Raw genomic sequence first — 22,894 nt, forward strand, 5'->3', positions numbered from 1 at the left:
CTTCTGTCTTATTTAAAGCAAAAAAAAAATTTAAACTATTTGAGTAAATAAATATAGTCAAGCAAAAGAAATCAACATTGGTCATATCCAAAAATGAACATGTCATTTTATACTTTTAAGTCTGTCTCTCAGCATGCTTCATCATAAGTCCTCTGGAGTCATGGTAGGTCATTTTCATTATCAGAGTTCTAAAATTTTTTGAACTGTTTTTCTTTAAAATGTTGTAGTCTTGAAATAAACTATTCTAGTACTTTTTACTTCCCTTATTCTCCATCAGTTTATGAGCTTTTTCTAATTTTCTTTGAACCCATCCTTTTTGTCATTTATGGCTTAATAATATTCCATTACTCTTATTTATTATAATTTGTTCAACTATTCTCCAGTTGATGAGTAGCCGCTTAGTTTCTAGTTCCTTTTTATCTAACAAAAAGTTGTTATCAATACTTTTACACACATAGGTAGAAAGTCAATTTAACCCGTTACAAATCTTGAGATTTGATCCTAATATTTTAACTTCAATATGGTTACTAAATATGAATGCTATATTGAATACAATATGAATTTATTCACACCCTAAATAAACATTTATTTTAACAGCAGCAAAAATGAATATTTGGTGACCATCTATGATAGTCAGAATTCCAATTCATTTCTTTTCTCCTTCTTCCCAAACAACCATAGAATTTCTTGAGTTTTGAACTTTAGTCATTATAGCAATTTCTGTTTCATCATTCTAGTTAAATGTGGAATTTTCAGTCCAAGTTTATCATTTTATGTATGCCCAAATCACATGATGCTAGATTGCTAGAACTGGCCAAATCTTAGAAATGGGTGGCTATGGGAAGGCTAGGGAGGTTTGTTTCTTCCTTGGTCTCTTATCTGGTTCTTTTTTTTAATTCACTAAAAAATTATTTTAATTCTTCCTTTTACAAAACTCCCATCATCCTCCACCATACTTAATAGTCACTCAGTTTTCTCTCCATCCCTTCCTTGCCAGATAGCATGTTTATATGATACCAAATTATGACATTTGCCAGATAAGATGTAGAATGAACAAATTTGGAGACTCTACATTAGTGATAGTTTTTAAGTTTTGTTATTCTTGAGATACTCTAACATTATATCCTTTTTAAATATGTAAAAAGCACCAGCAGTAGTAATTGTAACTATACAAATTATTTCCTGTTTTACTTGAGAATTCTTTCACATAGTAGTTAACCTTTCCTATAGATGCAACTTGCTATTTTCAGGCAATATACTATGCTACTGAATGGTGAAAATAGTCATGGAGAGAAATGAAATAACTTAAAATTGTAGTCTTTGCAAAAGGTAGAGTACTCCTTTTATAAAAACATGTATCTTCATAATCACATAAAGCATGATAGCATAGATGCTAAATATAAATAATAGTTCATTAAAGTTTAAGAATTTAACTGTGTAGGACAACAGTTCTTATGTGGTATGTAAAACATTAACAAATTAGTATTTTCAAACTCTTCTCCAGAACAACTTGAATTATTTCTGGAAATGTTTTTCATCTTCTTATTTCTCCTTTTCTATTTTCATCTGTCTTGCTTGAAATGAATTTGTTGATTGCATTATTTCTTATGTATTTAAAAAAGCTTGCTTTGGTTTATTTGATTAAATATTTTCCTTCTTCATGCTTTCTACTACTTTAATAATGTAAATTGTCCTGTTTTAAGTGCTACTTAATATCTTTATTGTACTTTGTTTTGGGGGTAGTTTTTTTTTGCAAGGCAGTGGGATTAAGTGACTTGTCCAAGATCACACAGCTAGGTAATTATTAAGTGTCTGAAGCTGGATTTGAACTCAGGTCCTCCTGACTCCAGGGCCAGTGCTCTATTCACTGAACCACCTAGTTGCCCCCTTTTGTACTTTGTTATAGTAATTCGAATACTAAACAATTTAGATTCCTACTTTTAAAAATTTTGTGTTTGTTTAATATTTTTTCATTAGCCTATATTATAATTGATTACAGATCAGTTTTTATAAACTCTAAATTAATGTCTATTTCCTAGTTTGAGGTTTGTTGGTTTGTTTTTCTTTTCTTTATAGGTTCGAATGCAAGCACTGAAATGTTTCTCAGTCCTTGCCTTTGAAAACCCCCAGGTATCCATGACCCTTGTAAATGGTAAGCTAAAAACATTACTGGCTTTTTCTTTGTCTTAAAATGAATAACTTTATATGTTTAAATAATTTCCCAAATTCTGGTTTGTTTGCTTTTTTATTTCTAGTTTTGGTTGATGGAGAATTATTACCCCAGATTTTTGTGAAGATGTTACAGAGGGATAAACCTATTGAAATGCAGCTCACATCAGCAAAATGGTAAAACTTAAGATGACATGAAGAGAAAGGAAGTGCATTTATAAATATTTCAGAGTATTAACAAGATATCTCTCAACTGCTTCCTCTCATATTTGAGGATTTGGAGAAGTTTTTAACTTCTCCCTTGAGTAATTTATTCTTAAGTAGAGTTGGAAATTAGCAGAGATCTCATCTAGAATGGCACTTATTAAACTCTAGAATGTGTTATAGTAACTGACATGTGATATGTTTATTATCCTCAATGGAAAAAGCTAAATATAGTATTAACTTCCCACTCTTTGAAGTTCAGTTGCCAATAAGCATATAATCATAATTATGGAAAAATTTTAATATCCACTTGGTATAATAGGAATAGCTTTGGCTAAGAAATATATCATATTGTGACAGCTAAACTGCATGCAAATTCAAACTCTCTGTTAGGATTGTCTTTAATGGTATACATATACATACATATGTATATAGTATTCACACTTTATTTTATTCATTGTTTTTGTTAGCAACCCAGCACTGTCTGTGCTAATAGCTAGTTTTGTTTGAACATTTGATGACTGAATAAAACAGAAGTATACTATTTAGTAAATTATAATTCATCTGATTTGCATTTGAAACCTTAAAAACAATTAAAAAAATTTATAACATAAGTAGCAAGTCTATATTTTTCCATTTATTTCTAGCTTAACATATATGTGCAGAGCTGGAGCAATTCGGACAGATGACAATTGTATTGTATTAAAGGTAATTTCATTTCAAGTTGTACTTAGATGGATATTAATTTTTCAGAAATCAAAATATTTTATGCATTTATTGTTAATTCCTTATTTTCTCTCTCTCTCCCTCTCTCTCTCTCTCTCTCTCTCTCTCTCTCTCTCTCTCTCTGTTCCTTTGATCATTGGATAATTTAGATATGTGTACAAAGGACAAAATAATTATAAAATATCTGTTGTATGCATTACTTCACTTCATATAAATGGATCAATCACTCAGATTTTTAAAATCAGTGTTAAGTATGCTTTGAAAAATCTAAGACCAGAAATAAAACATAATCACTTTGGGGATCTTCTTGTAATGGGAAAGATGTAGAATATATAAATGTATGTGAACACAATAAAACCAAATATATTTTGCCATTTACCTTATGCTTTATATACTTGTAACTCACTTTATCAGTGTCAGTACTTAATGTTATTTTAGTTTGATAAGTATAGACAATCACATTCTTATATCAAGGCATTATTAAATATCATAAAAGTTCTACTATGATGCCTTATCATGGCATCAAGGTGACTCTCCTCCATATTGACCTGACCTTCTGTATTGTTGCATTTCCAGTCAGTTATCCTCTTTTTTCCTTTAGTGGAACTTGCTACTGTTTATTCAAGTTTTTCTGTTCTTCCAGATATTTCTGTTATGCATGCCATATATTCTGCTTTCACAGTTCTTAATTCTTTTTTAAACTAGTCAGTAATACCCTACCATGCTTTCCAAGGATCACATATTTGCATAAATTTTTCACATTGAGCCTTCCACCATTAATTTGTAATGAAAGATCTAAATTATTAATCCTTGGCTTCTCATACCTCACCTTGACTTTTACTCCTGAAATCCAGAAAATCCTTTGCCTCATCAGTTGATTTATTTTTCTTTGCTTTGAAGTATTTGTTCATAGATGCTAAAATTTTTACATAATTCAGAGGTCTCACATCCTTCTATTATTAGTATTTGCCTTGTTAGTTTATCTGCTTAAGGTTTTTATTTGGGTTTTCTTCTTTCTCTGGTCTTTTTTCATTTGTCTTTTTTTTTTAACATATGAGTTAACATATGTAAAGCATTTTGCAAATCTTAAATCTATATGGATGCTCACTTTCTTACTGTTCCCCTTTGATGAATGGCAGTTTTCCTGGGAGCTAGATCTCAAAAATGATTCTGCCATTACCCAGAATAGGTAATTCTTGATTTATCAATCCCATTCTCTAAACACTGGGCTCTTTTCCTCAGGCTTAGTGGGATGCCATAGAGATATACTTGTATCATATCGTCTTTGCTTTGGTTACTGTATTCTCTTGTTAAACTTTGGTGTAGCATTGAGGGATCCTATGCTATTTTTGCAGCCAGAGCAAATTTCTACCACCTAGATCTCTCCGGCACTGGGAGGCAGGTGGAGGAAGAAGAGTGTTAGGATGCAGAGTTGAATTTTATTTTGTGCATGTGAGTTGGGATGTGCACCTTATCCACTGGGAGTATGGTAAATAGTAAGGATGGAGTGCTTAAGGGAATTTTTATTGTTGTTAGTTCATCAGGTTTCTATTTTATTTGTTTTCTTGGTGTCCAAGACTCCAGAGATAACTAAAAATGCTCCATTTCTTGTCCATAATTCCTATTTTAGGGAGGTTTGAGGGATCATGAGAACCAGAGAAAATGTCTAGTTCTCTATGTTCAACATGACCTGGAAGCTGGCCCTAGGTTCTCAAAGGGTGTTCCAGTAGAGTTCTAGCAGATATCACTAGCTTAAAAAAGGTTTCAGAGGCAGCCCTGGTGACAAGACTGAATTTATTTAAAAATCAACCTTGCTAAGTTCAGAAAGTCTCATCATTATAGTCCAATACATTTTCCAGGCTGTAGAAAGTCATCTTCCAAGATATATTATAGGAAGGATGTTAATTTTTGTTGATATACTGATATAGACAAAATTATAGATTCTTGAAGAGTTTAAAAATCTAATTTCCAAATTAACTATAGTAATAGTTAATGAACTAATTCAGTAACTAAAGGCAAATGTAATTTAATATTGCAAAATTTTCCTACCTAGCAATTAATAACTATCTGACTTTATGGAACATTTGAATTAACAGTTCTATTGCTTACAAATACAATGGACAACTAAAATAAAGTAAGTTAAAGAAAAATGTAACTTAATAATGCATCCTCATTTCATAATAATTCATCATTAACAGAAAAGTAAAATGAATTTTTACAATGTACATAATTATCTTTTAAATTATAAAACTCACAGACCCCATGAATTGTAAATGGTGATAATAGGTTATGAGGATGAAATGAAATAATGTATGTAAAGCACTTTATAGCCCTTAGAGCACTTAAATAATAAATTCTAGTTAATTAGTTTTTGGTTTCATATTATTGGTCTTCCTTTTTTAAAAAATTGTTGTAGTCATTTTTCCATTGTTTTCCTGATTCTAATTACTTCAATTTCATTACTTCGTTGAAGTCTCCTGATGCTTCATTATTTCATATTCATTATTTTTTAGGCATGTTATTCCATTACATTTATGACCCACAGTTTGTTTCGTTGTTTCTCCTTTAGTGGACATGCACTTTGTTTCCAGTTTTCTGATGCTATATATATATAAAGTGCCAGTTTAAATATTTTGACTTATGTGGGATCTTTCTGTCATTGACTTCTTCAGTATGTACCTACTGTAACATCTTTGGGTTAAAGTGTTTTGTCATTTTAGTAGTCATTTTAGTATTATTCCTGGTTTTTTTTTTAGAATGGTTAGACCAGTTCATATCTAACTCAGTAATATATTAATGAGGCTGTTTTCCCATACATAATTCTTCCAACATTGACTATTTTCATGTGTTGTTATCTTTCCCACTTTGGTGAAGGTGAAGTGAAATCTCAGTGTTATTTTGGTTTGCATTTTTCTTCTCAGGACTTATCTGGAAGTCTTTCATATGGGTGTTAATAGTTTGTTTTTTGAGAATGGTTGGTGAAAAAATAAATATGGGGCGGGGAGGAATGGTTTGTTTCTATCCTTTGACCACTTATTAGTTGGGAAATTATTCTTGGGTAGGAAATTAATACAGACATATCTTGCCTATTAGACCTATATCACAGATATTCTGACAGAAAGGGTTTTTTCCCCAATCAATGATTTCCTTTATTATCCTAGGTGCATTGATTTTCTTTGTCTAAGAGCTATTTTATTTTCATGTGATTGAAGTTTTTTTATTTTTCACGTTTCTTTTTTTGTTTTGTTATGTATTCTTTCTTCAGTTATAGGTTTTTTTTAGTTTTTTTTGTTTTGTTTTTAGGTTTTTGCAAGGCAAATGGAGTTAAGTGGCTTGCCCAAGGCCACACAGCTAGGTAATTATTAAGTGTCTGAGACCCCAGGTACTCCTGACTCCAGGGCCGGTGCTTTATCCACTGAGCCACCTAGCCGCCCCTCTTCAGCTATAGTTTTAAGAGGTACCTAGGAACAGTCAGATTTAAGTAAAATGACTAAACACATAAAGATCTGTAAGACAGATATACATGCACATATAAACATACATATACATAGATCCTTCTAACTCTAGACTCAGTGCTCTACACATTGTGTGCCCTGAAGACAGGAGGACCTGAGTTCAAATTCCAGCCTCAGACACTTACTTTGTGACCTTGGGCAAGTCACTTAACCCTGACTGCCTCACATTCAAGGCCATCTCCAGTCATCCTTATTTATGTCTGGCCACTGGCCCCAGATGACTCTGGAGGAGAAAGTGAGGCTGGTGACTTAGCACAGCACCCCCTTACTCAAATCCAGTTTACATGCATGTCATGGCATAACTTCCCTTCATGTCATGGTCTTCTTCAAAAACGCAGGACAAACATCAATAGGTTCTAGATTTCACTCTCTTTTTCTAATTGATACATACTTTTACATTTAAAATGCCTCTCTCTTTTGAGCTTATATATGGCTATGAAACATGAAACATTAAATGTTGGCCTAAACCTAATTTCTGCTAAACTGCTCTCCAGTTCTTTCAGCAGATGCCCAGATTAAAAAAAAAAATAATGCCAGTGCTCAAGAATTGGCAACTCTGCTCTGCTGCCTAGTAGAACAGAAATGTTGATTTCAGAAAATAAGAACAGTTTTTTTTTAAACTAAAGAGAAGTACAAACAGGAAGCTTTTTGGAAAAACAAGAGACAAATTAGATATTCTAGAGGGCATAGAAAGAATTTGAGAAATATTTTCTTATAGAGTTTAAAGCCTATAATAAAAAGTCTTTAAATGTAGTAAAAATAGTTTATATACATGTAGATGTATGTTTGTGAGTGTGTGTTTGTGAGGTACTTATAGAAATAGGTAGATGTAGATTTATATAGAGCAGCTAGTTGGTGCTGTGGATACAGTACTGGGCCTGGAATTAGGAGGACCTAAGTTCAAATGTGTGCTCATACACTTGCTAGCTGTGTGATCCTGGGCAAGTCATTTAAACTTGTTTGCCTTGGTTCCTCATCTGTTAAATGAACTGGAAAAGGAAATGGCAAATCTCTCTTGTATCTTTGCCCAAATGGGATCTTGGAGAGTCAGATATAACTAAAATGACTAAACAACAAAAATATCTGTAAGATACAGATACACATGCACACAAACACATACATATAAATATGTTTTGTTTAATCATTTTTCAGTGTTAACGCTTCATGCTCTCATTTGGCATTTTCTTGGCAAAGATACTAGAGTGATTTCCCATTTCCTTCTCCAGTTCATTTTACAGATGAGGAAACTGAAGCAAATAGGATTAAATAACTTGTTCACAGTCACACAGGTAATGAGTATCTGAGGTCACATGTGAACTCAGATGCTCCTAACTCCAGGCTCAGTGCTCTATACATTGTATCTTTAGCTACTTCTATATACAGGCATGTATGCATTTATATATACATATACAAATACATATACATATAATATGTATATACGCGCCTGATATCCCTGAAACAGAATAGTGAAATGCTAAACTATGTTCTTATAATAGAAATTCAGAAATAGTAGAGATCAGTGGAAGGGCTTCAGTAGTAGAGAAAACTTTCTTAGAAGATGTTATTTACTAAAATTCCCATTCCTAAATTGTGTTTTGAAATAGACAACCTTGAAGTATTTAATCAAATAATATAAAATACACAGAACATACTCTACTATTTGGCAATCCAAATATTGATAAATCATCATGATGGATAGTCATTACTGAAATTTTTCAAAGCTGAATTGATGATTCTTAGCCAAAGTGACAACCTTAACCTACCATTAAAAAAATGCCCAGCAAGTTTTCCAACATTCCTTTGAAAAATGTACTACAGAAAACTCAAAAACTGTATAGAACTAATACTTTCACTACAGGTAATTTAGAAGTAGGGGAAAGGGAAACCTATAATGAAAGGCAGAATCACTAAGCATTTAAAGCCAGCTTGTATTTTGCAATTTGAATCATAAGTGAGAGAAGTGATAAAATAGACCTTTAAGGAAGAGTAACTATGATTTCCATAATAGAAAGGTATAATGAATTAAGACTCTAATTTTCCTCTAGGGTATAAATCAATACAAAAGCAAAACAAAGTAGATGCAATTTTTTTCTAAAAAAATTTTTAATCTATTTTAACTTCATTTTAAAAAAAAATTAATTCCAGATTCTCTCTCTCTCCTTTCTATCCATCCCTAAGCTAAGAAAGCAAATAATAAGTCAGTTATACAAGTGAAATCATATAAAACGTATTTCCAGTTAGCCATATTGCAAAAAGTAAAGCCAAAAAAAAAGACAGTGAGAAAATTATTTCAATTTATTTTGAGAGTTCATCATTTTTCTCTCAGGAGGTAAATAGTGGTTTTTCATCATGCAACCTTTGAAGTTTCTTGGATCATTTTATAAATTAGAGAAGCCAGGTCTTTCACAGTTAATTAACATCATAACATTGCTGTTACTATGCACAATGATCTCCTAATTCTCCTCATTTCATTTTGTATTAGTTCATACGGGTCTTGCCATGTTTCTTTTGCAAATATGCCTTCTCATCATTTTTACAGCATTTTCTATAGCATTTTTATAGCATTGCAGTATGTATGCCATTACAGTCATATGCCACGATTTATTAAGCTATTCCTCACATCAATTTTCAATTTTTTGCTACCCCCTAAAAGAGCTGCTATAAGTATTTTTGTACTGTTTCCTTTCTTTTTTCTTTTATTTCTTTGGGATACAGACCTAGTAGTAGTAGTAGTATCGAAATAGCTGAAATGGTATGCACAGCTATTGAAAACTATCTTTGCATGTACTTCAGGAAAAAATACATGGAACCTTAAAAAATAAATTATTTAATTTTTGAAGAGTTATCTACTCTCTTGTGAACCTCTACCCCTACCAAAAAAAAGTATGCATAGCTTTAAGGATCCTTTAGCATAGCTCCAGATTGTTATTCTGAGTCATTGGACTAGTTCAATACTCTACCAACAATCCATTAATTCATTAATGTACCTCATTTTCCTTTATCCTGTCCAACATTTGTCATTTCTCATAGGTTTGAGGTAGTGCCTTATAGTTGTTTGATTTACTATTCTTCAATCAATAGTGGTTCAGAGCATTTATTTGATTGTAGATAGCTGTGATTTCTTCTTCTGAAAACTGCCTGTTTATATCCCTTGACCATTTATCATTTGGAAAATGACTCACAGGTTTTACTCATTTACCTTATATACTTGAGAAATGAGGCTTTTATCAGTGAAACTTGCTGAAAAATTTTTTTACTTTATTATCTATGGTAACATTTAGCAAAATGTAGTTTCTTTGATTATCTCTCTCATTTAGACCTATTTTTTGCTTTAGCTTTGTCTGAGGTCATGATTGCTACCTCTGACATTTTTTGCTTCAGCTGAACTGGAGTAGACTCCAGTTCTTTAACACTGTGTGTCTTTCAGCTTTAAGTGTGGTCTTTTGAACACAACATATTTTTGGCTTCTTATTTCTCCTCCATTCTGCTTTGCTTCCATTTTATAAGTTGGCTCATCCCATGCACATTCACAGTTATGGTATTTATGTATTTCTTTCCATCCTATTTTCTTCTATTTATCATTCTCTTTTTTATCCTATTCCACTGCTTCATTTACTCTGCCCTTCTTTCTTCCTATATCTTCTTCCTTTCCCCTCCTTTTTTCTCTTATTTAGTAAACCAGATTTCTTGATCCAGCTTGATCCATAAATTCTTCCCTTTTTGAACCAATTCTGATGAGAATTGAGGTTTAAACATTGCCTGCCACTTCCCTATTTCCTCCTTTACTTTAAAAGCTCTTTCTTGTGTGTCTCTTTTATGTGAGATAATTTTTGCCATTCTACTTCTCCCTTCTTCCTCCCAGTGCATCACTTCACTCACCTCTCTTTTTTTTCCTTGCAAGTCACCCCAACATAATTGACTCATATTCATGTTCTCTGTGTGGACCCTTTCTGACTGTCCTTATGATCATAAAGTTCTCAGAAATTACATGTATAATCTTCCCATATAGGAATGAAAACAGTTTAACTTTATTGAGTTCCTTATGATTACTCTTTCATAATTTGCCTTTTTATGTTTCTCTTGTTTGTAATGTCAAATGTTCTATTCAACTCTGGTCTTTTCATCATGATTGCTTTGGAAGTTCTCTATTTCATTAAACATACGTCCCCCCCCCCCCAAAAAAAAAGATTATACTGAGTTTTGCTTGGTAGATTATTCTTGGTTATAATCTTAGTTTCTTTGTCTTCTAATGTGGAAATTGCTAAATCCTTTGTGATCCTGACTGCTGTCCATAATATTTGAATTGGGTTTTTTCCTGTCTGCCTGCATTATTTTCTCCTTCACTTGGGAGCTATGGAATTGCCAAGATAATTTTTGGGAATTTTCATTTTGGGATGTCTTTCAGAAAGTGATTTGTGGGTTTTTTCAAGTGCTATTTTATTCTCTGGTTCTAAGATATCAGGGCAGCTTTCCTTGATAATTTCTTGAAAGATGATGTTTAGATTCTCTTTGATCAGGGCTTTCAGATAGTCCAATAATTCTTTTTTTAAGGATTTTTTGCAAGGCAATGGAGTTAAGTGGCTTGCCCAAGGCCACAGAGCTAGGTAATTATTAAGTGTCTGAGACCAGATTTGAACTCAGGTACTCCTGACTCTAGAGCCGATGCTCTAGCCACTGTGCCACCTAGCCACCCCCAGGTAGTCTTAATAATTCTTAAATTAGTTCTCCTGCATCTTTTCTCTAGATCTGTTTTTTCCCCAATAAAATATTTGACATTTTCTTCTATTTTTTTCATTCTTTCAATTTTGTTTTGTTTCTTGAACTTTCATAAATCCATTAGCTTCTACTTGCCCAATTCTAATCTTTAAGGAATTATTTTCTTCAGTGAACTTTTGTACTTCCTTTTCTATTTGACTTAATTATGTTTCTTAAGGAATCTTTTCTTTCACTGAATTTTTGTTTCTCCTTTATCATAATGCCAATTTTTTCTTAAGTAATTTACTTACAACACTTTTATTTCTTTTTCCAATTTTTCTTCTATCACTCCTACTCTTTAACTCTTCCAGGCATTCTTGTCTGCTTTGGGTCCAATTACCATTTTTCTTTGAGGCTTTATATATAGCTGTTTTTACATTGTTGTTTTCTTCTGAATTCATGTCTTGGTTCTTCCTTCCTCCAAAGTAGCTTTTTATAGTCACTGTTCTCCTGGTCCCCTTTGTTCTTTACCCAGGAAAGGCTACTACTACTCTGCAACTACAAGAGCTAGTACTCCTTTTGGCCCTGAAAATGAGATTTTGCTTCCTTGTGACTAACCACAAGTGCTCCTCTATTCCCTGGAACTCCTACCCAGAACAGTAGAGATGCCAGGCAGTGCCAGCTATATCCAGTACTTGCAGAGAGGGTACTCTGTCCCCCTTACTACCTTTGGGTTGAAATCTCCTGAAGCTGCTGCTGTTGCTGCTGCCTCCAAGGCCCTCTGCTGGTGGTCCTGCCACATTCTTTGCCTGAACCCACCCAGGGGTTATAGACCTCTCCTGTGGACTTCCTAAAATAACTTAGTCTGGATTAAGGTCTCCTTTTGACCTTTTGTTGGCTCTGCAACTTCAAAATGTGATTTGAGATGTTATTTTAAAGTCATTTTGGAGGAGAATATTGGGGAAGTTCAGCAGGGTCCAAACCTATACTTTTACCATCTTAACTCCATCGCTGTATATGTGTGCACATGTATGTGTGCACAGGTTCGTGCATTATATATTTACATGTATACATAGGTGTGCATACACACATGTTTATACCTACATGCGTGTGCTCACATGTGCATATTTACATGTCTTTGTTTCTGTGTGTGTTTTTTCCAAACTTTTAACATCTTCATCAAAATAATCATCATCAAAGATCTTCATCAAAATAATAAATTCCTAATCAGTTCCTGAATTAATGAAGTTCTGTTTTACTTAAACTAGAATTAACACTGAAAAATCTAATCCACAGATGATATACATGATTTAATTTCTGTAGAGGGATTTTAGATATAGACTTGATTAGAGGCTGTTTAATCTGGACTCATATATATATATATTAGGTTTTTGCTAGGCAATGGGGTTAAGTGGCTTGCCCAAGGCCATACAGCTAGGTAATTATTAGGTGTCTGAGACTGGATTTGAACCCGGGTACTCCTGACTCCAGGGCTTTATCCACTGCACCACCTAGCCGCCCCCCGAAAGGTAGCTAAGTTGTATAGTGAATAAAGTGCTGAACCTTTAATAAGGTATGCCCAAGTTCAAATTCTACTCAGACAGAGATATGTGAACTATGGCAAGTTATTTAAACTCCTAGCAGCAGTTTTTTCATTGTCAAAATGTGAGCAATAATAATGCTTTCATAGGTTTACTGTCAGACTCAAGTGAATTATATGTGAAACTTTTTGCAAATATTTAAACTATTTAAATGTGAGCTATTATTGCCCAGTCATAATGGTAACAAACATCAAAGATAGAGTGGAATTTTCCTTTACTTAATCCCATCATTCTCTTGGTTCTACCACACTGCTGTGATTGTATTAGCTTTCATTCTATCCGAAAAATTCTAAATCATTTTGTGACAACTATTGTTTGGAAATTTTAACCATTAAGTATTCTGAATGTAAGAGCTAAAAGGTAACTATAAAGCCAGCTAACTTTTATCTTTTAAAAAAAATCCAAGTAATGCTTATATTTTCAGACTTTGCCTTGTTTGGTTCGAATGTGCAGTAAGGAGAGATTGCTAGAGGAACGAGTTGAAGGTGCTGAAACACTTGCCTATCTGATTGAACCAGATGTTGAACTACAAAGAATTGCGAGCATAACAGATCACCTAATTGCCATGCTTGCTGATTACTTCAAGTATCCCAGTTCAGTGAGTGCAATCACTGATATCAAAAGGGTATGTTTTTATTTTTTTCTTTTGTTTAACAGAATGAGACTTTTTTAGAAATCATATAAAACTTTTAAACTTTTAAGCAGTTTGTAATTTATAATTTAAAACACTTTTAGATAGGTTTTTTAAAAATTTGATAATGTTTTACCATATAGTTTATGATGTCTCAGAATTTTTTCTCATTTATATTTGTAAAAAAATTAGGAATAAAAAAAGATTAACTGCTTTCTTCCACATATCTCCTTCTATCCTCATCCCCCCTAAGAAAAGATAGAAAATGCCAAAAGCAAGGTAGCTTTTCAAGAGGTGAATGTGACAGTGGTGCAAGAATAACAACTCTTCTAATTTACCTCAGCATAACAAAATACTCTGTTGTTGACTATATTCATCCAGAGTACTATAAGATATAATTTTAAAACTTACTGAAAAATCATACGATTCATAGGTATATATACATTATATATACATTTTTCCTCCAAATATGGGGGATCTGATGACACAGGTAGTACCACAGTGCATGCGAAACAGTTTCTGATGATAGTCCAGTGTTCCCTTTAATATTCACCTTTATTTTTTTCTTCCTCTTCATTTTTTTTTCTATTGTTTTTTTCCCTTTATTGTTCTCCTAGTATGGTGAAACATTTCACTATGGATATGAAAAAAATAGCAAAAATTCTCTGAACAAAAATCGTATTGTCAAAGTGACTATCTAAACTTAGAATTTATTAGTCAGGTGGAAGCTATAATGACTAGTAATTGAAATTATTTCTTTATTAATAATTCTCACAGATAGTCATGTGTGCCAAAAAACTTTTCAGATATTAAGGCATTTTCATTTTGCCTATTTGAGGTTAATTTAATTATCTTAAAATGTTAATAAATTGGAACTTTTTCATGTCAAATAATTAAATTTTCCTGAAAGTTCAGATCATTAAATATCTAAGACAGAACATATTGTTTTTTTCTATAGCTTGACCATGATTTAAAGCATGCTCATGAACTTCGCCAGGCTGCTTTCAAGCTTTATGCCTCTCTTGGAGCTAATGATGAAGACATCCGGAAGAAGGTGAGTCTGGGAGAGGGGCGTCCCCCAGTCCTGACAGCCAGCAGGCAGGGAGTGACATCATCCTGAAAGGCGTGGTGAAGAGCACTAACAGTGACTGACTATAATAAAACAGAGGGACTAAAAGCATAATTGAAGAATGAATGGGACCCGGATGTGGGTTTTTTGTTTGTTTTGTTTTTAGAAACGTAGTGTGGCATGAACGTGCTGGAATGACAAATAACTGGTGTGCTTTTATGTGACATTAATATGGATTCTCATGTTGCACATTTTTTGCATGTGTTCTGGTGAAATTCTAGCACTGTGAAGCTTCAGACACCTTGAAAAACATAACACTAGAATTGTAAATGTTATTTATGGAAATATCTTCTTTCTGATACTATTGAGAAATTCAAGTCTTCTATTGTACATTGTTTTTTTTTGATATGTGGCCTAGTTAATGTTTTAATTTTTTTGCTACTGTGCAAGTTTTGTGTGAATAAAAGCTTTGTGGAATGACGATGATTTTTATGGTTTAGTGAGTGGTCATCTGAAGTTTTAAGCTCCTGACCAATGTTCAATGGTATGTTTAGCACCTTCATGTTGTTGCTGCAACTTGGCCCTACACAAGTCCCATTTTCTTTGTTGGTCCTGGGCAAGGAGAAGAGTATATTGTAAAACTCTGAATTGACTCCATAAGCAAAGACACTAAAGCGGACCATTCACAAAGAGATTCTGGTGTACCCTCTGTACAGGGCCTCTCTCAACACCAGGGAGAAAAACCAAGTGTTCTCTTGTTATCATCCATATAAAGAACCCATCAGGCAGTTTTTAACGAATTTGGTAGTTTATTTGCTATATTCATCCAGACTACAACAAAATATAATTTTAAAACATACTGAAAAGTCATAATGATTCATAAGTATACTATAACTTTTATATTTATAGTGAGGAAAACCTCATCAGGATATGGTCAAAGCAAATAAATGTAATTAAGCCATAGAGGGGCCACCTGGAAAAATAATAATAAAATCATAATAGCATCAGAAACAATTAGCATACTTTGTTTTATATGCAGTTTTATTTGGCACCATCAACAAAATGTTTCTAAGTAGAAGAGTGCTTAAAAGGTAATCTGAAAAATAGTTTTGCATCTCCAAACACCAACAGGCAAAACTGTCACTCAAGTTTAACTCAGTGATAACATCTTATACTATCTGTATTGAAATTTGACTTGCTTTATTCATCTTGACACTCGTCTTACATATGATTAGGATAAATGATCTTGTATTCTAAATCAAGGGCCTCATGTGATACTCTGATGCAGATTAAAAATTCATCAATAGTTTATCTTCAATTCCATCATTATTGGTTAAAAATTTTAAAAAACTCAAACGTCTAAATTGTAATGTGGGAAATGAGAAAATTATAATTGTATTAAACCTATGAGATCTGATAAAACTGATATGCTGCTTGGAAACTGGAGAATAATTTTGCCCATTGATAAAACTTCAGAAGAGTTTTTCAGGGAAATGCCATGGACTAAAAGGGAGATAGACAGATGGGCCAGTAGAAAAATAGGGTGTCCTTTTTTGTATTTGTGTATAATTTTTCATTTTCTTAATAAAACACTATTTTAAAGTTATTGACAATTTGTGACATAATGTGTTTAGTGTTATTTGCAACATAGCCTAAATAGTAGCTTATTAAAAATAATTCTGTGTGTATAATGTGTATATCTCCCCCTCCCCACTTTTCAAGGATAATTCCTGAATGTTTCTGTAGAAACATGAAAAAAAATAAAGGATAACTTTAATTATAAATTGTAGTTTGCTGTGCTGAAAAGCAGATGCTATGCTATACTTGCATGATATACAGTATGTGATTTCTGGGAATTTCAGTCTCTAAGTAATTGATAGCTCATAGTTCATAACTACCAAAGAGAGAAACTGTAACATGAAAAATATAGTATGATTGTGGTGATGAGACCTTCTTGGAGATCAGCCTCAGAAATTGGTAAAACTTTATTTTAAGTATTTAAATGATAACAGATTAACTCCTTTAAATGCAATTATTTCTGTTTTATTTTTGTTCAGTTTTATATTTGGACATATTTTCATTTACATTATTTGCAAGGTACCTATTTATTTTTACATTTATATAGTGTGATGCCAATTGTATTATAGTCTGGAAATCATTGTTTAACATTATTTTTAACATTGCATATTATCTTCCTGAAAGCTGGGTAATTTTTTAGAGCTCACTTTTAGCTTTAATCAAGTATAAAGAGACCTTTTATAAAAACTTAGTTCTTAGAACCACAGAGGGAACAGCACTTGAAAACAAGATAATTGAGGGGAGTTTTTTCCTTTTCAAGAGAAGATAAATATAAAATCATGCACTGCTCTGCTTACAATTAAAAATGGGGTGGGGATAGAGCAATATATTTTCAGTAAGATATAAGATAATAAATAATAAAATGTACATTCCAGGGCTTTATAATTATAGTCCTCAGTTGAACAGGGACTGGACACAGAATAGCAAAAAATATTACCTCACAATTTATTTAGGACTTTAGAATTTATAAAACATTTTTCTTACAACAGCTCTAAGTGGTATTAAACATGTAAGTATATGAGTATTATTACCTGGATCTTACAAATGAAGATACTAAGACTCAGCTAAAGTCTAGTAAATTTTACAGCCCAGCTTCAAATCTTTGTTTCCAGACTCCGGATTCTTTCTACTACATTTCAGATTTAATGGAGAAAAGTAGGGGAAAGGACAGAGAAGAAAAGTTGTAGAGAAACGAACACATTTTCTCTCTCTCTCTCTCTCTCTCTCTCTCTCTCTCTCTCTCTCTCTCTCTCTCTCTCTCTCTCTCTCTCCCCCTCTCTCTCCCCCTCCCTCCCTCCACCCTCTCTCCTTCTCTCTTTCTCACAGTGAGACAATTACTACATAGACCCTCTCTTTTAGAGGGATGCAATCCCATCTTGTGAATTTTTAACATTGTTCTTAAAATTTTTTAAACCTATGTTACATTTTTGCCTCTACAGATACAAATAATGCTATATATTTTCCCTGAAGACTAAGTAAAACTAAACCAACTGAGAGTTGGATTTATCATTGTCAGTGATGAGAGTCTAGATGCTTTGAAGGGAGTGCCCCATTGAAATGAAGCAAAGTATACAAAAATCAAAAATTAAAGAAAACATGTCTTGAAAACTAATTTCTTTAGTGTCCCACTGTTAGAAGGATGATATTATTTTATCTTGGTGCATTATAACCTTTTTCAACCTTTTGTAAATTTCCAGTTTTGCCATGGCACTTCAGGGTAGAAATGAGAATAGTTTGTTATTGAAGAGAACTGGGATTATTAGGTTTTTTTAAAGACTATACTTGATTTTTGATATGAAGAAGGAGGAGAAGCAGGAGAACCCTATCTAAGTCAATAATAATGGTGGGCTTGGCCACCCTAAAGAATAGCTAAGATTGTGAGCTGTGATACCTACCTGTCCATCATATTGGGAGAAGAACGACACTTGAGCAGAGCAGTACCTCGAACAATCCACAGAGGGAAGTTGCTTAAACTAGAGCTCGGGGAAAACTCAATTTTCAGGGATACCTGGCATGGTCTTTTCTGTATAATAATGCTTCTTATCATCTTGTTAGAAAAGTACAATTCCTGCATATTAGAGGACTAAAAACAAAAGGAATATCTTTTTTTTCCCCATCATTAGCACAAAGAACTTTAATAGATTCAGACAAATGAACAAAGGAGCAATATGTTAGATAAAAAAATTCTTGTTAAGGGTTACATTACATAATTTTTTTTGTTCATAATCTTAGGGTTTTAAAAATAATACCCCTTAGGGGCAGCTAGGTGGCACAGTGAATAGAGCACCTGCCCTGGATTCAGGAGTACCTGAGTTCTCAAATCCGGCCTCAGACACTTAATAATTACCTAGCTGTGTGGCCTTGGGCAAGCCACTTAACCCCATTGCCTTGCAAAAAAAAAAACCTAAAAAGAAATAATAATACCCCCATTTTTTCTGGAGATGATTAAGACAGAGCAATTTGTTAAATTTAATGTGAAATAGGTAAAATTGATTTACCTATAAAACTGTTTGTTTTTAATAACAATAAAAGGAATGGGTAATGCTGGGTAAAAAGTGGTAGTTAATTGATTTTTCTTATCCTGGAGAGTACGTAGAAAATTCTCAAGAAAAATTTAGTGATACATGGGCAGCAAAGAAATTAAGCACTTTCTTTTAGTTAAGGGTACAGTGTTTACTCTAGCTATTTAATTACTGTTGCAGAGCTAATGATCCCTAAAGAAGAAAGTATGTGTCCATTAGCAACTTTTCTATAGAACTTAGAGGTCTAATTTCCTAGCCAGTAAAATGGGAAATATGAGTACAGAATATAAAGTTTAAATTGTGGGAAAGTATAAATTGTGATAATGTCAATAAGGGGTTTCATTGTACCTCAAGTAGAATGAGAGAAAGCTAAAAGATGCCATTTAAAGGAAGTATCTGTATATCAAACAAGGGCCAGACCACAAGGGTGCATCTGCTTCTCACTTGGAACTAGGCTGAAGGGAACCCAATTTTCTGGTACAGTATTTGTATTTTTTTACTTGTTTTGAATATTAGTCTCAATCAAAATATGTTTTTGTTCTTAAATGTTTGCTTTAAAAGATTTGCTGCATTCTTAAATGTGAATCTTTATCATACTAGGAACAGTTTTGTTTCTTTAAGAACTTATTTTCATTTTTATATTAAACATTAATGGGGGAAAATATAATTGATACCTTGAAAATGGCTTCCTGTCTATCAGTTCTGTTTTGTAAAATGAGCTGTGATTGTATATTGTTATCCTCCAATTTGATGAAATACCTTTGACTTATGTATATACATTTATATATATATATGTGTGTGTGTGTATATATGTATATTATATATATATATAAATGGATAATATATCATTATATTGGGGGCAATAAATAACAATTTAATAAATAAAGAGCTAACTTGATTTTTATAGATTTGAATCCAAGTCCAGACTCCTAACACACTCACTAAATAACCTTGATCAATTCACTTAACAATTCAATGTTCCAAACAATTTTAAAATTCTAATTAGAAACAATTTTAATTTATACATTAAACACTTGTTCTTTCCTATATATGGTTAATCACTCACTCATTCCCATCTTCCTTGTCTATGAATATCAGTTCTCCTTTCAAAGGCAAATCACTTTGCTTTCTCAACTTTCTCATCTCAGGTATACCTTGTCAGAATTCCAAATTAGTCTTAATTAATGGAGTTTTATTTAATTTCTTTTTTTAAATTCTTCAGTGACAGGCAAAAATTGATAAGCAGTAGAATATATTCAGAACTGTCCTCAAAGTCAGTGAGAAAGAAGTAGTGTTACTATTATATGAAACTGCCCCCAAATTTAATTTAGGATTTAGAATTTGTTAGAGTTGAATCATTTACTGGTTATCCTTTAAATGTCTTTAAAGTTAGAAAATGGAAAAAAAAAACCTAAAGTTAGAAAATGGGAAGGAGAAAGAAAAATCCTTCATTTCTAAACTCAGATGAGTGAAAACCAGCATTTAGCTACTTCTATTTTTTCTTATACTCATGGATAATCACTAGCTACAAAAAAATTCTTTTCTTTTTTAAAGATGTCAGATTTTTTCATGAAAAGGGACAAAGAAAAAAGTAGGGTTGCCAGCTATCCCTTTTTCATAGCCATAGAAAAGAAAAAAAGAAACTTATTTTGCATGGATATATGAATTTTTCTGTATATTTGAGAAAATTTTAACTTAATCAATTTTGTCACTATGAAAGGAAAAAGATAAAGAATATAGACATTTGGGGGTGGCTAGGTGGCACAGTGAATAGAGCACCAGCCTTGGAGTCAGGAGTACCTGGGTTCAAATCCAGTCTCAGGCACTTAATAATTACCTATTTTGTGTGGTCTTGGGCAAGCCACTTAAACTCATTTGCCTTGCAAAAACCTAAAAAAACAAACAAACAAAGAATATAGACATTTAAGTTAGGAAGTAGAATTGCGAAAGGAAATTTTAAACCAGAAAAAACTTAAAAGTTTTAAAATCTAAATTTATTTTCAGATCAAACCACTTTCAGATAAAATATACAGAATAATTTTCATGTGCATTTTAATGAACTTAATAATTCCTTCACTTTTAACTTTTTCCATTGTATGTATTTTTTGTTTTAAAAGAATTTTTAAAATGCTAAATTGCCTTTGTATATTTAGAATATACAAATTTAATTTTGTAGTATACTTATTTCCTGAAACATTTGCTAGTTTTGTTATCTTTGGAAATAAATAGCATGTAAAATTTTAGGTAGATTCTTTCATAACAAAATGACAAGAGTTTAAGTTAAATGAGTTAATGAAGAAGAACCAAAATTCTCCCCAACTTTTGATTATCCTTAGCTTAACCCTGTTATTTACATGCTTGGTACTTTTCCACAATAATGTTATCATTTATCTGAAACCTTATTTATCTTTTTTTTTAAAGTATGTCCTTATATTTGATCATATCAGCAGGTTTTGTATTATATTAAACAATTATATGATTTTTGGATAGCTAGAATTTTAGATCAAATTATCTGCAGTCATACAGCCAGAAGCCCTTCATTATACCTTGTAGCTTGTCAATAAGCAATTATTGTTTAATTCTAATATTGTAAGTTCTTGGCCAATCCTTGATTGTTAAGAGGATTTTTCATCTTTTATTTTATCATGTCCTCTAAAGTTAATGTTGTTAATATGCATATATCTATATAAAACCTAGGGTTTTTTCTAAAACCTCAGTATCAAAGCTTTGTTCCTTCCATGGGGACTTTATTCAGATGAATAGACAATATTTACAACTTAGTTTATATGTTTAAAACCAGGAACTTGGATCTTTTGAAGACTTTTTCCAGTAATTTATATGAGAGAACCTACTCTGACCTTAGCTCCGCCACTTACTAGCTAAGTAATATTCTTTGCACTTGGTTCCTCATTTGAAAAATGCAGAGGTTTGTCAAGTCTCTACGGCCCTTTCATACTTTAAAATTATATGCTTCTCTATGATCCATCTGTATTCATTATAATTTGATAATGATGAGATTGCCTTAGTGCTTACGTCAGTTAAAAGAATAATTAACTGGGAGTCAGGAGACTTGTGTCTGCCATTCCCTTCTAGCTAAACTATGTGATCTTAGCTAAGTCAGTTAACCTCTTTGGGCCTCAGTTTCCTCCTGAACTTTTAAGGCCATTTCCAGCTTAAAATTGAATTCAATGAAATCAACTTTGAGGTTCCCATAAAGGTAAGTGTTTTTAAATGAGTTTCTAAAACAGGATGAGACTTTTAAACCTTTTGTAGTCTAAGATCCTTTGTCCTACAGAGTAAAAGAACTGAAAATAATGATAAGGTTTTCATGATATAAGTACTTCTGAAAGAAAATAATCATGAAGTGTTTCAGAATTTGTTAAACTAACAGGGATTTTGACTTTTAAGCACAAAGTGTATTGTTTAGGTTGGTGATTTTTACTAGTATGTGAATAATAAAACAGCTAAGGAAGACATAGATTTTATACTTAAAGAAAAATTATTGAAGTGGGATCTCTACTAGATCTGTAAATATTAAAATAGTGATTGACTTGTTTGGATTTGGGGTCAAATTTTATTTGGAATTGAAAAAGTGAGCATCTATCTAGTTGTGGCCTTTTTGATAATCTGGCTTATTATGGAAGGACAGTAATTTTGTTAACTCTATCAGGGCAACTGTTTCTTTTTAGCCTTTAGATTTCCCCTAAGTTTAAGACAGGGTTCTATATACAGCAGGTGTTTAACAAATCTTGATTTAATTGAATTCATCGTACAGTTAAAACACAAGTGCTCTAGGATTCCATGGAATTTGTTTCTAGCCAGTTTTTTGTAAGACCATGTTCTGTAGTAACCAATACAGTTGGTACTAAAGGAAGGAAATGAGTACTAGTAGCACTTGGATAAAAGGAAATCTATCTATCTGAAAATACTATCTAGGATCTCCTAGAATGGGTTGAAATCACACTATAACATGTTATCATTAGCTTTCTGTAGTTCCCTTGTCAGCAAGTTTGACTGCTGTAAATTGTAAGAGCAGTCAGTTGTACCACCTAATAACTGACCACTTTCTAAAATAAATAAGATATATATATATATATATATATATATATATATATATATATATATCCCCTTTGTTCATTAAATTTGTAAATTTTAGAGCTGGATGGGGTCTTGGGGATTATGTA

The 22,894-nt window shown here is 32.4% G+C and overlaps 1 protein-coding gene across 7 annotated transcripts in view; it reads left to right on the top strand.

Annotated features, from left to right (window-relative positions):
- The window catches only part of ARMC8 (armadillo repeat containing 8), a 133,504-nt gene that overhangs the window by 69,500 nt on the left and 41,110 nt on the right, over positions 1 to 22,894 (top strand). For all 7 annotated transcript variants that reach the window (XM_074214856.1, XM_074214853.1, XM_074214858.1 and 4 more), the window contains 5 exons: positions 2,077 to 2,152; positions 2,256 to 2,346; positions 3,021 to 3,081; positions 13,335 to 13,535; positions 14,500 to 14,595. In XM_074214856.1, coding sequence (XP_074070957.1) covers positions 2,077 to 2,152; positions 2,256 to 2,346; positions 3,021 to 3,081; positions 13,335 to 13,535; positions 14,500 to 14,595 — 525 coding nt within the window. The remainder of the gene's footprint in view (positions 1 to 2,076; positions 2,153 to 2,255; positions 2,347 to 3,020; positions 3,082 to 13,334; positions 13,536 to 14,499; positions 14,596 to 22,894) is intronic.

This window comes from Macrotis lagotis, chromosome 1 (assembly GCF_037893015.1).
Source record: "Macrotis lagotis isolate mMagLag1 chromosome 1, bilby.v1.9.chrom.fasta, whole genome shotgun sequence".
Lineage (NCBI taxonomy): Eukaryota > Metazoa > Chordata > Mammalia > Peramelemorphia > Peramelidae > Macrotis > Macrotis lagotis.